Source organism: Rattus rattus, chromosome 14 (genome assembly GCF_011064425.1).
Source record: "Rattus rattus isolate New Zealand chromosome 14, Rrattus_CSIRO_v1, whole genome shotgun sequence".
In the NCBI taxonomy this organism is placed as follows: Eukaryota; Metazoa; Chordata; class Mammalia; order Rodentia; family Muridae; genus Rattus; species Rattus rattus.
In genome coordinates this window covers 58964921-58979388 of record NC_046167.1, presented here as the reverse complement: position 1 = coordinate 58979388, position 14468 = coordinate 58964921, and the positions used below count along the sequence as shown (strand labels likewise).

At 38.5% G+C, this 14468-nt stretch overlaps 1 protein-coding gene across 1 annotated transcript in view; it reads left to right on the top strand.

Annotated features, from left to right (window-relative positions):
* The window catches only part of Ofcc1 (orofacial cleft 1 candidate 1), a 284030-nt gene extending 282718 nt beyond the window's left edge, over positions 1-1312 (top strand). The window contains exon 19 of the mRNA XM_032884243.1: positions 1215-1312. Coding sequence (XP_032740134.1) covers positions 1215-1312 — 98 coding nt within the window. The remainder of the gene's footprint in view (positions 1-1214) is intronic.
* The last annotated feature ends 13156 nt before the right edge of the window (positions 1313-14468 follow it).

Below are 14468 nucleotides of genomic sequence, written 5' to 3'. Positions count from 1 at the left end.
CTACTGATATCCCTGACTATCCAGATGTCTATGCCCACAGTGTCATGACAGTTGGGTATACAGACCACAAACTTTTATTCTTCCTATTAACACACGCACATGCGCTACCTCAAACAGCACTCTTTCAAATGTATTCTTCTATTAACGGAAATTAGAACAGAGTTGGCAGAGGCTCAATAGAGATTTTCTGCTTGAAAGAGATGCGAGGAACCTAGTTGGCAGGGTGAAGTTGGACCCAGGTCTTTATTGTGCATCGCAGAAGGTGAGAGCAACCCCTGAATGATCTAGAAATATTAAAAATAAATTGTGTGATAAACATATATCTGAACAAATATATATCTGAGCAGAAGACATTTATATGCATGTGGATGTTTGCATCTGCAGCTGTATTTCATTTAATTTTTAGGTCAAGGTTATGAGTCAAATTCAGTTGAAAAGATAGCACGGCATCTTTCACTGAGCATCCACTGGCTTAACTGAATTACAATATCCTTGGACTGACACTTGTGATTGACAAGGTTTTACTATAATTTAAACTCAGTGCAGGCAAGAACAATTCTCTGCTTTATTTGTTCTTACACTCAGTTAATAACAGCGCGTCTTATCGGATGAAAGAAACAAATGGATGTGGGAAACTTCACTTAAATGTTTTCTTCATGAGCTTTAAGACAGTCACCTAAATGAGTAGAATATATCAGCAATCAATCAAGTGTTATTTCTTTTTTTCTTTTCTGTTTCTTTTAGGAGATTATTAGCCCAGCTGGAAACATGAGCACAATTAAGGACCACAGTTTCTGTACTGGGTACAGAACATACTCTTCCTTAATCTTCTAACGCATTGTTGAAAAGTGTGGTTCTTTTGTGATTTTTCAAATGGCAGTTTGTAGGATATTTTGCTTCTGTTGTTTTTTTATCATTTTGCTTTCCTTACCTTTGCACGAATGTCACCGAACATTTGGGAGTAGGTAACATGTTTCGCATTTGCCTTTGTCGAAAGCTTGGCTGATGCCGTATTTATGTAGGGATGTGGTAAAGATTCACGGAAATGATTCTCTGAGTTCTCGCTCCTTATTAAAAAGAACCTTTCTGATGCTCACGTACACTGTGTCATGCAGCTCATTAATGGAATAAGAATCTTGATACCATCAACGTCAGAGCTACTCCGCACATTTGCACGAGGATCAAAAGAGTCTGCTTAATTTTTTTTCTTGCAGAGGATGTTGGTGTTCTGTCAGGTTCTCAAGGAAAAGAGAGGAAGAAGAAGAATGGGAGCCTCCATCCAGACGCCTCTATCTTTGGTGGTCCTTTGTGAACTATAGTAATGATCCGGTGACTATAGAGAGACGAGACTTGTATTTGCAAACAGATGCTCTGCAGAGCGGAGCTCTAATGCGGCAGACACAGTGCCCTTAGGAAAGAGTGCATATTTATATACAGTTCAAAGGACTATTTCAAAATTAAAGATAGGTTTCTAGGGGACTATATATCTGTAAATTGAGTCGTCAGGGTCTTTTTTTTTCCTCCTTTAGCCTACTGAGGATAATTTATGATGCTAATAATTAATTTTTCAAGACTGTATTAGCAAAATAGTATCTATAAGTTATGCATATATTTTCTGTGATTTCACTAGAATCTCTCTTTTGTAGAGACACGTACTAATTGTTCTTTAATTTGATCTTTTTTTATCACACTACAGATTGAATTATAATTAGAAACTATAAATAAAAAAATCTTTTATTCACTCACTTTTGCTATCACCAATGTGCACTTATTGCTTGAGCAGATTATCTGGAACTTAGTTCTGAGAAGGAATAAAAATATGAATAAAAGTGACAACATTATATGCTCTTTGTATGAAGTCTGGTAACAATAGATAGATCATGCAACATGTCAGTTAAGGAAGATGATGAAAAATGAGCGATTTCCTTCCTTTATTTAAACACGGTGCGAAGTGTTATGCACAGCATTAAAATCAAATTACTTCCCACTTCAATGATCACAGCATGGACACTTGGTGAACGGAAAGCCGAGTCTTCCTTGGTCCTCAGTTTTCTTAGATAAATCAGCTAATAGAGCTTGGATAAATAGAAGGAATGGCTTTGATGCCTTTGCAGCATCTCTGTTTTCTGAATGTCTGCTCAAGGTATCTTCTAAATAGCATTTCCTAAATGCTTCAATCATTCTCTGTCATATACACTTAGGTGAAGCATGGCCCATTCTGTGACATCCTTCCCAGATGGTCAACTTGCTTAACTTTAAATTCTTTGGGGGGGGGAGTGGCTATTTCCAAAGGTAACTTTTACAAAATTCTTCCAATGGTTTAGAATGACATTGATTGGGTTTCGGGATTTTGCAAGAGCTGCTGACAACACGGGCAAGGCCCATGTCGGTGGGAGACGCAGCCTCAGGACTCAGGAGCCACTAAGTAACAGGAAGCAGGAAGCTTTTTTTTCTTTAATCTAAAATATTTGCTTTTCATTCTTCACAATTCACATAGATTTTCCTTCCTGTGACAGACATGGAGTTGACATGAGTGAGAATAGGTATATGTATGGTTGAAGAAAGTGACACTAACTGCTGGCATACAGTGAACAAAATACTTTCTTATGAAAAAAATAAAAATTATCTTGCTACAAATGCTTTTGATCTTATATAATAGCAAAAATTCACTGTTCACCTATCTATCTTTTTGTTTCATAATAATAGCTATTATTGACTTCAGTAAAAACATTGGCAGTACTCCATGATGCTAAATTATACCAAGATTATTAATTGTTTAATTGTTTATGGTTGTAGAGTTTTTCTGTTATCTTAGTATGATGTCTTAAATTACTATTCATTTCCCTGCTATTTTCATATGCCACTTCTGTTATATAAGAAGCACATTTAGTCATCTTTCCCACCCAGAAAATGGTGTGTGTGTGTGTGTGTGTGTCTGTGTCTGTGTCTGTGTTTTATGTTAGCTTTGGGTCTCCCCATACTTGAATCAATTCCTTCAGTGCACATAGTTCACTGATAAATCAGGGCTATCTGGTCCTTAAAAGAATGCCACTCAGGACGACTTGCTGGCAACATGGGGAGAGGGTACCAATGAAAAGAGCACACCAGGGAGAGGAATACTGGACCTAGTTACAGATGTCTGAAAGATCATCACACACTGTCTTTCTACTTTTGAGTCACAATATGAGTGTTCACGGCAATAAACTGAGCAGTTGGTGCAAAAGACATAAGCAAAAAAAATGTAATATTAGGTAGCCATTAAAGTCATATATTCAGTTAATAAATAGTAATGTGAGGAAATATTTAGTATATAGTATGCAAAAACACCATGTGGGACAGATATACTTTGATTCCTCTTATAAAAAAAATATGTTTTCTGTAGAAAGGATTGAAAGGACACACAGATATATTAAGATTAGCTACTTGGTATTGACATGGTATGATTGATGATTTTATTTTCTTTCTAATACTAGCTCATATTTTCTATATGCTTCAGGTTAGGTCATGATGCTTTTATAATCCTCGCTGAGACAAATGTTTCAAGTGTGAAAATCACCAAAGAGAGAAGAAAAATCCCATGCTACCACCTGTAAAATTAAAAGTTGAATTGTACTTTTGAACGCCACCTGCCCCAGAAGGATGCTTAGAATGGTATTCTAGGACATTTTGAAGAAAACTCTCCTATGAGCTTGAAGTAGCAATCTAAAAACAACAGATAAGGTCTGTGAGCAAACAGCAGGATGATGAACCAAAAAGGAAATCAGAGGGAGGAATGATTCTCAAAAGTGGAGAACTTGTCATAGAGCCAAGTGTAGCATGTTTCAGAGGACAGAACTGATGCTGCAAATAGATAGATAGATAGGTAAGTAGGTAGACAAATAGATCAATCAATTGATAGATCAATAGATAGATGATAGATAGGTAGATAGGTAGGTAGATAGATAGATCTATAGGTCTATAGATAGATGACAGATAGGTAGATAGTTGATGATAGATAGATAGATAGAATTTGATAGATATGGAAATGGAGAGATTGATTGATCAATAGATATGATAGATGATAGATAAATAGATGATAGATATAGATGACAGATAGATAGATAGATAGATAGATAGATAGATAGATAGATAGATAGAATTTGATAGATATGGAAATGGAGAGATTATTGATTGATCAATAGATATGATAGATGATAGATAAATAGATGATAGATAGATAGATAGATAGATAGATAGATAGATAGATAGATAGACAGAAAGACAGACAGACATAGATGGTAGGTAAATAGATGATAGAAGACACATATAGATGGTAGATAGATGATAGACAGACAGACAGAATTCCATTGTTTGAAAGCATTTTCCCTACTGTCTTCCTTGTCTCATCTCCGCAGCCCATGTCTTCTCCCCTCACAGGCTGTTTCCCTTTCCCCCTCTTAGCCATCTTGTGTCCTCCCTCTCACTCAGCTTCATTCCTGTGCTGGCCCACTGCCTTCCCTCCATGCTTCCTCGGCTCCCGTTTCTCTCACCATTCATTTCCTCTTATCACTTGAAGAAACCACAGCCCTGGTTGAGCCACCTGGGCCTAATTTGTGCCTACTCCCAGGCAATTAAATGCAGCTGTAGAAAAATGGACATTGGCATGAATTTGACTTTAAAATTCTGACTGGAGCTCTCAAGGGACCTTTGGGGCTTTCAGGTAAGTCACATCCTGTCTTCTTATTTCATTGAGCCTGCAAGGATACTGTGATTGTGTCGTATTTTACCATCTCTTCTCAAGCCTGCAATACTTTTCCACAGCTCCATCTACCAGTAATGAATGGGCAGTGTACTTCCCTGGGAAAGTTGGGGCAATTACCATGACTAATGCCTGTTGAACACAGTATTTCCTACACCTGGCATGCTGCTGTGTAGAGAAAGGCTGGTTTCATTGTTCATGCATCTGTGTGAGGCAGGGGCGGGGTTACAGCAAGTGATCTTTGGGCCTTATTGGTTAGGATGAAGCAAGATACTCACCAGCTGCCAGTGACTAATAGAGACTCCAGAACTGTGGGAAATTCATTTCTATTCTTTACAAATTATCCAGTCTAGGGTGATCTGTGATCATAGCAAAAGGCACGAGTAAAACATAATTACTTACATTTATGTTTCTAGCACTGATACTGATTGAAAAACTTCAGATAGAAATCTCAAGTGTCTAACAGACATCTCCACTTGGAATAAATATTTCAGTGAAAACAAAGTCCACTCAACAAACCATTTTCCTCTCTAAACTTCTTTCTACACATTCTCATGCAACTCAGTTGATGGGCGATTAAGTTTCCATTCGTTCAAGTCAGAGTTTTGGTATTATACTGTGTCGACGTGGACAGGCTAGATGACAGGGTCGTGACAACCACCACCCAAACTGCAGTGCCTTGCAGTAGCAAAGGTTCTGCCATACTGCCTCCACATCAAGGAGGGAGCTTTGCTCTGTTTCACAGACACCCTCCTGGACCTAGGCTGAAGAACACATCATATGGAGAATTAATTTGACTTTAAACTTCCACTTGCGTATTACACGCACTAGTATATGATAATTATATATTGCAATGTGTTTCATCTTAACATTTTCTTACATGCATATAATATATTTCACTCACATTCATCTTGTTACCCTCTCTGTCCCAGTTTAATCCAGCTAATATTCATCCAAGCAGGTTGCCTGACTCCAGCCGAGTAGGTAAGTGTGAACAGGCCATCCTCTTACCAGAAAACTAGACTCTGTGAACTACTAATGACTCTAAGGGTTGGCCACCATATTCGCCAGCTTTCTGTTACTATAACAAATATCTAAACTAGTCAACTTAAAAAAAGAAAAAGTCTATTTTGTTTCTGCTCATAGTCTGTGGGCCTTCTTGATGTTGGATCCATGACAAAGCAACACATCATGGTGCATAATTCCCAGAAGAGCACACTTCTCAGTTGTTCACCTAATGGCCAGACAAAAAAAGAACAGGGTTAGTGTTCCATTATGTTTTTGGAACCCATCCTTAATAACAGGAAGATCTTCCACTATGTGAGATTCTTTTGTATTGCTTATTTTTAAAAATTAGTCAACATACACTGCATTTAAATTTACTATAAAACAACATTTATTTTGTTGATTCTCTGCCATCTCCTCTTCCATTCCTCTGAAAAATCTTCTATCAGCCCACCCCAGCCTCCTTCATACTTTAATGTCACATACCTTTACCCCTCTTTCTTCAATACCTCCTTATCTCCTCTAGTAGTTTCCATATTTGTTTCATATCCTATATATACAATCATTTCTGCCTATATATATATATATACACATACACACACACACACACACACACACACACACACACACACCATACATAATATGCTCACACACATATAAGTTAGTGTGCACACATTAGGAGAGAAGAGGTTAACTTTTTTTCTTTCTGAGTCTGAGTTGCTGCATCATTTTCAATAATACTTGGTGGATCCATCAGTCTTTCTCAAAATTTCATTCTTTACAGGTGGATAAAATTCCATTATTTATTTATATCCCATTTTTATTTTTCTTTCTCTTGTTGATGGACAGCTTGGGTGGTCATGTCATTGTGAATGGTTCAACAGTAAACACAGATGAGCAAATATGTCTGTGTTAGGATATAGAGAATTCTGGGTATTTAGCCCTGAGTTCGATCATATGAAAGTCGTAGTAAAACTTCTACCATCACATCCCAATAGTGCCAAGCTAAAGACAAAATCTTTAATACATGACCCTTTGGGTGTATTATGTGACACTGTTCTTGGAGAGATGTCAACAAACTCACTACAGATCAAGAATTAAAGACCAAAATAAGGATGTCCCCAAATTCCAACCTGGTGAATCAACAAGTTTTATTAGGATTGTTTAGGGAATTTGGCTGAAGAGTTGCTTACAGTAGCAGAAATGACACAAAGATAGCTGCATCACTAAAGTCCACCCCAGCGTGGGTGACAGTTGAGGAAAGCTGGAATCCTAGAAAGCATTACAGGACTTGCAGGCAGTTCTACAGATTGGGGAAGGGGAATGGTATCATCTATTCCTGAAGGCTCAGGTGGTCTGAGTATTCTCTAAGCAGCTCTGTCTGTGAGTCTTCTAGGCAGAAAAGCTGTTTTCCATCACTTTCACATAGTCTGGCTGGTTCAAGAATGTCTGTCAGCAGTTCTTACTGCTTAGGGGCCTACTATGTCTGGTCATCTTCAGGAACTTCCTGAAATCTCTGAGTTGTTTACTTCCTATACTTAAGGAGAAGAGCTTCCCTACAGGATGGAATGTTTCACCTCGGGTGTCTTGTGTCTTAAAAAACATCCCTCTAAGATGCAGATTTACAAAAGCAGAAATTGCTACCCAACAGGGTGATATTTAAGATGCAAATGAGGTTTATATATCTTTCTTTTATCAAAATACCCTCACTTCCTCTTAGAGACTTGAAACCGAATATCTGAGAGTTTTAGTTGCTGCAATATGTACTAAAATCAGGTCATATGATTCTAAATCACCTCCATAGTATGAGTGCAACTACTCTATCCATTCAGAACCTTAAACATACAAAAGAAATGTTAGTTACCACTCCTTGTGTCCACTGTATGGTAGAAAGATGTGATCATAGGAAGTACCTGGAACTCAGGGACAGTACATGTGCTTTGCAAGTGGGAAGCACATTGTTTATCTTTTTACTGATAAAACAGAAGAGGTTTTAGAAGGGTTAAGGCAGTCACTGCTCAGCCATCTGAACCCACAGGACATGACAAAGGCCAATACCAGTCCTCTATGAAACGTAGTTGGTGATTGGGCCTCAGTTAACATCAAAGGAGAAGTCACCCAGTTTATCTCTCCTATGAGTCCTGGCTCCATGTTCTGGGAATTCTTACCCTTGCTACTTCCTGCTTAATTATTCCTGAAGTAAGTGTTTTAGAGCATATTCTCTATGCTGCTTAGCTTTTGTCACCTTGACACACAAACAAGAATTGCCTGGGGAAAGCATCCCTCCATTGAAGACCAGCCTCCATCAGATTGTCCTACTGGCCTTCCTGTGAACCTTTTCTTAATTAAAAATGTATGTGGGAGGTCCCAGACCGCTGTAGGTATTGCTACTTCTGGGCAGGTGGTCATGGGCTATGTGAGAGAAAGGTAACCGAGAAAGTCATGGACAGCCAGTCACAGTCTCTGCTTCAGTTACTACCTCTAGGTTCCTGGTTTGAGCTCTTGCCTAGGCTTGCCTAGCTCATGGGCCATATCCTATAAGCTAGCGTAAGCCCTTTCCTGCCCAAGGTACTTTTGATCAGTGTATTTTCATAGCAATAACAAGCAAATTAGAACTGCTTCCTTGGAGCCTATGAAGGCCCATCAACCTGTTTCTCCATCTACTGTGACTCTCCTCAATTGGTCTCTGTCCTAGCTCTATGAATTTAGGTTCAGAGCTCTCTTTGGCAGTGAAATTGTAATAATCTGAATATTCTTCTCCACCTCCTCTGCTTTTCCTCAGTCTTCCTCCTTTTCTTTAACATCTTCCTCCTTTTTGTTTACCAGGCTAGTCTGGAACTCACTAAACAGCCCTGGCTGACCTCAAACTAATAATTCTGCCTCTGGCTTCAAATGTTTGAACTGCAAGTGGTGCATTCTACTCCCTGACAAACCCATTTTAAAAATTCATGTTTTTAATATAGATGATCTCCCAATACCGAATGGCTGAGAAACACCTAAACAAATGTTCAACATCCTTAGTCATCAGGGAAATGCAAATCAAAACAACCCTGAGATTCCACCTCACACCAGTCAGAATGGCTAAGATCAAAAACTCAGGTGACAGCAGATGCTGGCAAGGATGTGGAGAAAGAACACTCCTCCATTGTTGGTGGGATTGCAAACTCTGGAAATCAGTACAACCACTCTAGAAATCAGTCTGGAGGTTCCTCAGAAAATTGGACATTGCACTACCTGAGAACCCAGCCATACCTCTCCTGGGCATATACCCAAAAGATGCTACAACATACAACAACAAAGATATATGCTTTACTATGTTCATAGCAGCCTTATTTATAATAGCCAGAGCTGGAAAGGACCCAGATGCCCTTCAACAGGGGAATGGATACAAAAAATGTGGTACATCTACACAATGGCGTCCTACTCAACTATCAAAAACAATGACTTCATGAAATTCTTAGGCAAATGGATGAAACTAGAAAATATCATCCTGAGTGAGGTAACCCAATCCAAAAAAACACACATGGTATACACTCATTGATAAGTGAATATTAGCCCAAATGCTTGAATTGCCAAAGATATGATCTACAGACCACATGAAGCTCAAGAAGAAGGATGACCAAAGTGCAGATGCTTCAGTCCTTCTTAAAAGGGGGAACAAAAATATTCATAGGAGGAAATATGGAAGCAAAATTTGGAGCAGAGACTGAAAGAATGGCCATTCATAGCCTGCCCCACCTGGGGATACAGCATATATATACTAAAACTAGATAATATCTATGAAGCCAAGAAGTACATAATGGCAGAAGCCTGATATAGCTGTCTCCTGAGAGCCTCAGCCAGAATATGACAAATATAGAGGCGAATGCTAGCAGCAAATCATTGAACTGAGAACTGGGTTCCAGTTGGAGGAATTAGAGAAAGGAAGCTAAAGGGAATGAACTAAAGGGGTTTGCAACCCCAGAAGAACAATCATAACAACCCAGAACTCCCAGGGACTAAACCACTACCCAAAGGCTACACATGGACACACCCATGGCTCTAGCTGCATATGTAGCAGAGGATAGCCTTGTTGGGCACCACTGGGAAGAGAAGCCCTTTGTCCTGCCAAGGCTGGACCCCCCAAGTACAGGGAAATGTTGGGGTGTGAGGGAGGCAGGAATGGGGATAGCTGGGAAGGGGTAACACCCTTATAGAAGAAGGGGAGGGGGATGCGATAGGAGGCTTATAGCCAGGAAACCAGGAAAGGGAATAACATTTGGATTGTAAATAAACAATGTCCAATAAAAAAAGAAGTAAAAATTAATGTAGGTGAAACTCAGACAGTAGGGTATGAAATATGCTAGTAATAATATTTCATCTCTACCATGTTATAGGTAGAAGAATATGATTTTATTAGATATATCATATACCTCCCATGTTATGGCTAATAGCAATTGCTAGCTTAAAATGTGTTTTTTTCAATGCTCAATATGGCCATCCTCCATGCCTCCTGGAATTCTGAATAGTATAGCTGTTATTTATCCCTGAGGCCCACATTTAGTAAGTATTTTGTTTAATTTCATCATACTCGTTTTAACACAGGCTTCCATACAGAAGTAAATACGCCATCTGATGACCAGAACTTAAGTCACATGTACACAAAAGGTAGGTGTTTAGGGAAGAGGGGCTGGTGCAGACATCAGCGACTGTGCTGACGCAACAGCTCCTCTCTGCTCTGTCGCCTCAGTTAACAGTCCAGAAAGCAAACAGGTGTGCAGCAAAACTGCAAAATCTTACCGAGAGCCAACTGATTCTCTAAGCCCCAGTCTGAGCGGCTTGTTCCTCTTGGGCTTCTGTAGCGCGCTCCCTTCCTGTTTAATTTGCCCTCTCTCAGCACATCGACTAATATCCTCCACTTAATGTAAGGTAAGCTGTGGGACTCTTGGTCCAGCTCCCACTTTAGAGACGAACGCCATGCGAAGTCCTCAGAGGAAAGTCAGTCACAGCCTGCCCAGCGTCGCCTCTTCTGCTGGCTGTCCCAGTTTCTTAGGCTCGCTCATTCCTGCTTCATTCTGGTTCTCAAATGCCCTTGTTCTTTTTGCTTAAAAGTCTGTACTGGGCTTTTGGTTACAGCTAACACCTGCGTAGCTATATTTCCCCCACAGGTCCACTTGGCTAACATGTTCATCTCATATGCATTTGTTCAAATGGACCCTTCTCTCGGGATGCTAGCACTCACTCCTGTATTTAAAAATTGCATCTCGCTCCACCTGCCCTGTCCATAGAGAACCCACTAAATCTGATTAAGGTTTTCTTTTTAAAGTCCATGGCTCCTAAAACTTTATCACATCAAACCCATAGGCACATGGGTTTAACTCCTTTTACTTAGGACTCCTTTTACTTAGTCTGTGCAGTCACTGCAGACACAAGAAGAGAATCCCTCAACTAACTTTATGCGTCAGACAAACAAGCAAACAAACTGTATCGAGAAAGGTTGCCAGTCTCTTTGTAAGAGGTACGGGGAAGCTGTGAGTAAACGTTTATTTAGCTTGAGTCAAGAAAGCACAGACAGCTCGGGAGATCTGTTCGAAAGCATCAGATGGAATTTTGACCAACTTCTAGACATACACTGATGGATAGCAACATTATATGCTAAACCAGAACATGCTAAACCAGAGGAATTTGCACAGAGGAGGCTAATGTTTTACAGAATCAACAACGATGATGATGACGACGACAACAACGACAGCAAGAGTCTTATTTTCTGATGTTACTTCTGCATTTACAAGACGCTCCCATGCACGGAGGCTCCTGCTCAGGTCAGAAGACTGAACTGGTAAAGCGGAACGCTCAGCCCAAGTTATTCAGCAGGCGTTCAGATAGTGATGGGTATGAATAAGAAAGAAATGACACACATTCATATAAGAAAAACAAATAGAAAGAAGTTTTCGATTACTTGTGGGCCAAAGAAGAAAGGAAGATTTGCAGTGAATTGCTATCACGCCATTAATAAGTTGCTGATAATGGAGTAATTATGGCAGTGTTTATGAAGCCTTATGAGATATGAAAATTGCATTGAGATGACTGTGCTATTAGTTTTTTAAGGCATCAGAAAACTGGGAAAATGTACAAAGAACAAAATCTGAAAGCCATTCATAAAATATTAGAATATAAGTTTCTTAAATGTGTTGTAGCTCAGCATGTTTCTCATTCGAGTAAGTTTGACAAAAGGAAAAAATAAAGACATATTAGGGACTGGAAGGTGTGATTACACATAGTGGAGTTATAACATAAAATGCAATATAACACGGTGTTTGGTGAATGATACAAATGTATGAACAACCCAGATAATTTTCAAAAGAAGGAAAAAAATGTATGGAAGCTATTTAAATCTCTGAATAAATAATTCTTGAATATCTTCTTAAAGGGAAATAGAAAGGATCCTTTAAATAACATGAGACAATAGACTTATGGTTGATTTAGGTAAAACCACCCAAGACAGATAAATCCTATACCATTTAAATAATTCAAATCACAAAATATTAACAAGACATTCTAAAAAACCATCCTGCTCACAAGACAAGCAATTTTAACAAGACATTCTAAAAAACCATCCTGCTCACAGGATTTGCACAGTCACTGAACACCATGGCCAACTCTATTAGTGAAGCATATAACATGAGTTAGGGAAAGAGAAATGAGCTGGGAGAATTTATCCCTCATTCAAATTTTTCAGTAAGGAAAAAATGATTCAATAAATATCAATGAGACATTTGGCCAGTCATCTATTTTAAGGAAAAGCTTAATATCCCAAACCAATTTTTACCTGAGAAGAAGAAATTTAAGCCTCACAGTCAAACATTTCAGGCTTTGAATATATATACATATAGTATATGTACACATAATTTTGGTGTGTATAATGTACATATACATATAATGTGTATATATATCATACATATATTTTCGCATTGTGCTATTAACTGTTATATATTATAAACAAAATATATACTAGTCATCACCAGAAGATTGGTGACATAAAGTCTTTCTCTTTCTTGCAATGGGATTCTTTACAGTCTTGAAGGAAGCAGATGAATCCTAGTTGTCAACACATAACGGAAAGCAATGTATCTCACTTGTTCGGAGCACTTTCCCACATCTTTATGTTATCAGACATCACCAAACAGTGAGGCCAGAGCTACTCAACTGATGTTCCCAGGCCAATGTATGGAAGTAGCCATATCTGCTTTATCCAGGTTTCCTTGGCCAGCATTACATGTTCTCAAAAATTCTGAAGGCAGGAGCAATCTGTCTCTAGGAAATGCTTTCGTATAGTGACTGTGGGTGCTTCTGTGACAGAACCTTGTATTTCACAAACTACATCATTCTTTTACCCTCTCAGCATCCTTGTTAAAACACAAAACCATCCAGGAATAAAATGCCAAAGAGTTGGAAGTTCCTGTGCTCTGGTGAGAGGTGCTGAGCCTGCATTTGCTGACCTCTTCTGGAGCATCACATAGACTCTTAGCACAATGTAGGAACTGACTTCGAAATATAGCTGTTATAGCTTAATAAAGTAGATAAATTATTGCTTAAATTCAAAGAGTATTTTATCTACCTATTTCTTTATATATGCAAATAATTTGTAATTTTTTTGCATGGTAATAATGGAAATACATATACTACACTGTTAATTCTGGTAATCTGCTGGTATTTTCAGTGAATTGTACAATTTCTAATGTTCCCACAATAACCATGTGATACTTAACCAAAGACAGAGAGAGAGAGAGAGAGAGAGAGAGAGAGAGAGAGAGAGAGAGAGAGAGAGAGAATTTAAAATGTATAGAAACCTTGAATTACCACAGTAGTTTGTGATCACAAACATGAGTAAACAAATTAGTTGAATGAAATAGGGAGCCTAAAAGTCTGTTCAGGACAAGTCGAAGAACTTCCTATTCACAAAAAAAGTTTTGTTGGGATGAATGTGTTTGTGAGTTCGTTACTGTAACAAAATACCTGGGTCAAGTCATTTGTAAAGCTGAAAGGTTTATTTTAGGCATGGTCCTGAATGGTTTAATATCATTGCTCTTCCATAGAGGGACCAGAAGATGGGGGCAAATGATGGGCTAGAGCACTTGTATCATTAGTTACTGCACACATACACACATAGAGACAGATACACAGAGAGAGGCACAAAGAGGGGAGATAAACAAAATCAATAGATTTTTGAGATACACTGTCCCAACTGTGAGTACGTACAGTAATGCAGATATTATGAATATATGTGGTGTTTCATATATGAAAATTCCCAACACATAATTATTGTATATTCAGTGAGTAAATTAAGATATTGATTATATATTGATCAATTCAAATGTTTTTGCTATGCTCTATATCATGTAAAAATTTGAAGGTAAGCTGTTTATGTTTTGTTTGGAGTCTTTTTCTTATCTACCAAGTGAAGTATATCAGATTTCTTATATTTTCATCTTCCCTTTATTGAAAATTCTCAGTCATGGAATTACACTCCTTCCTCACTTTCCTATCCATTTGTGTTTTACAATTAATACTTTTAACTCCTGGGGAATTTACCTTATGGAAGAAAGACTCAGACTTGGGGTTTTTTTTCCCCAGACCATTAATTACTTAATACATCCTTTACCAAGTAAAGTGCAAGGACAGGAAATTTAGTCTTGCCCCCAACTACCAGACCCACTGCCGAGCTGCCCTCCATGGGTTTATGTCA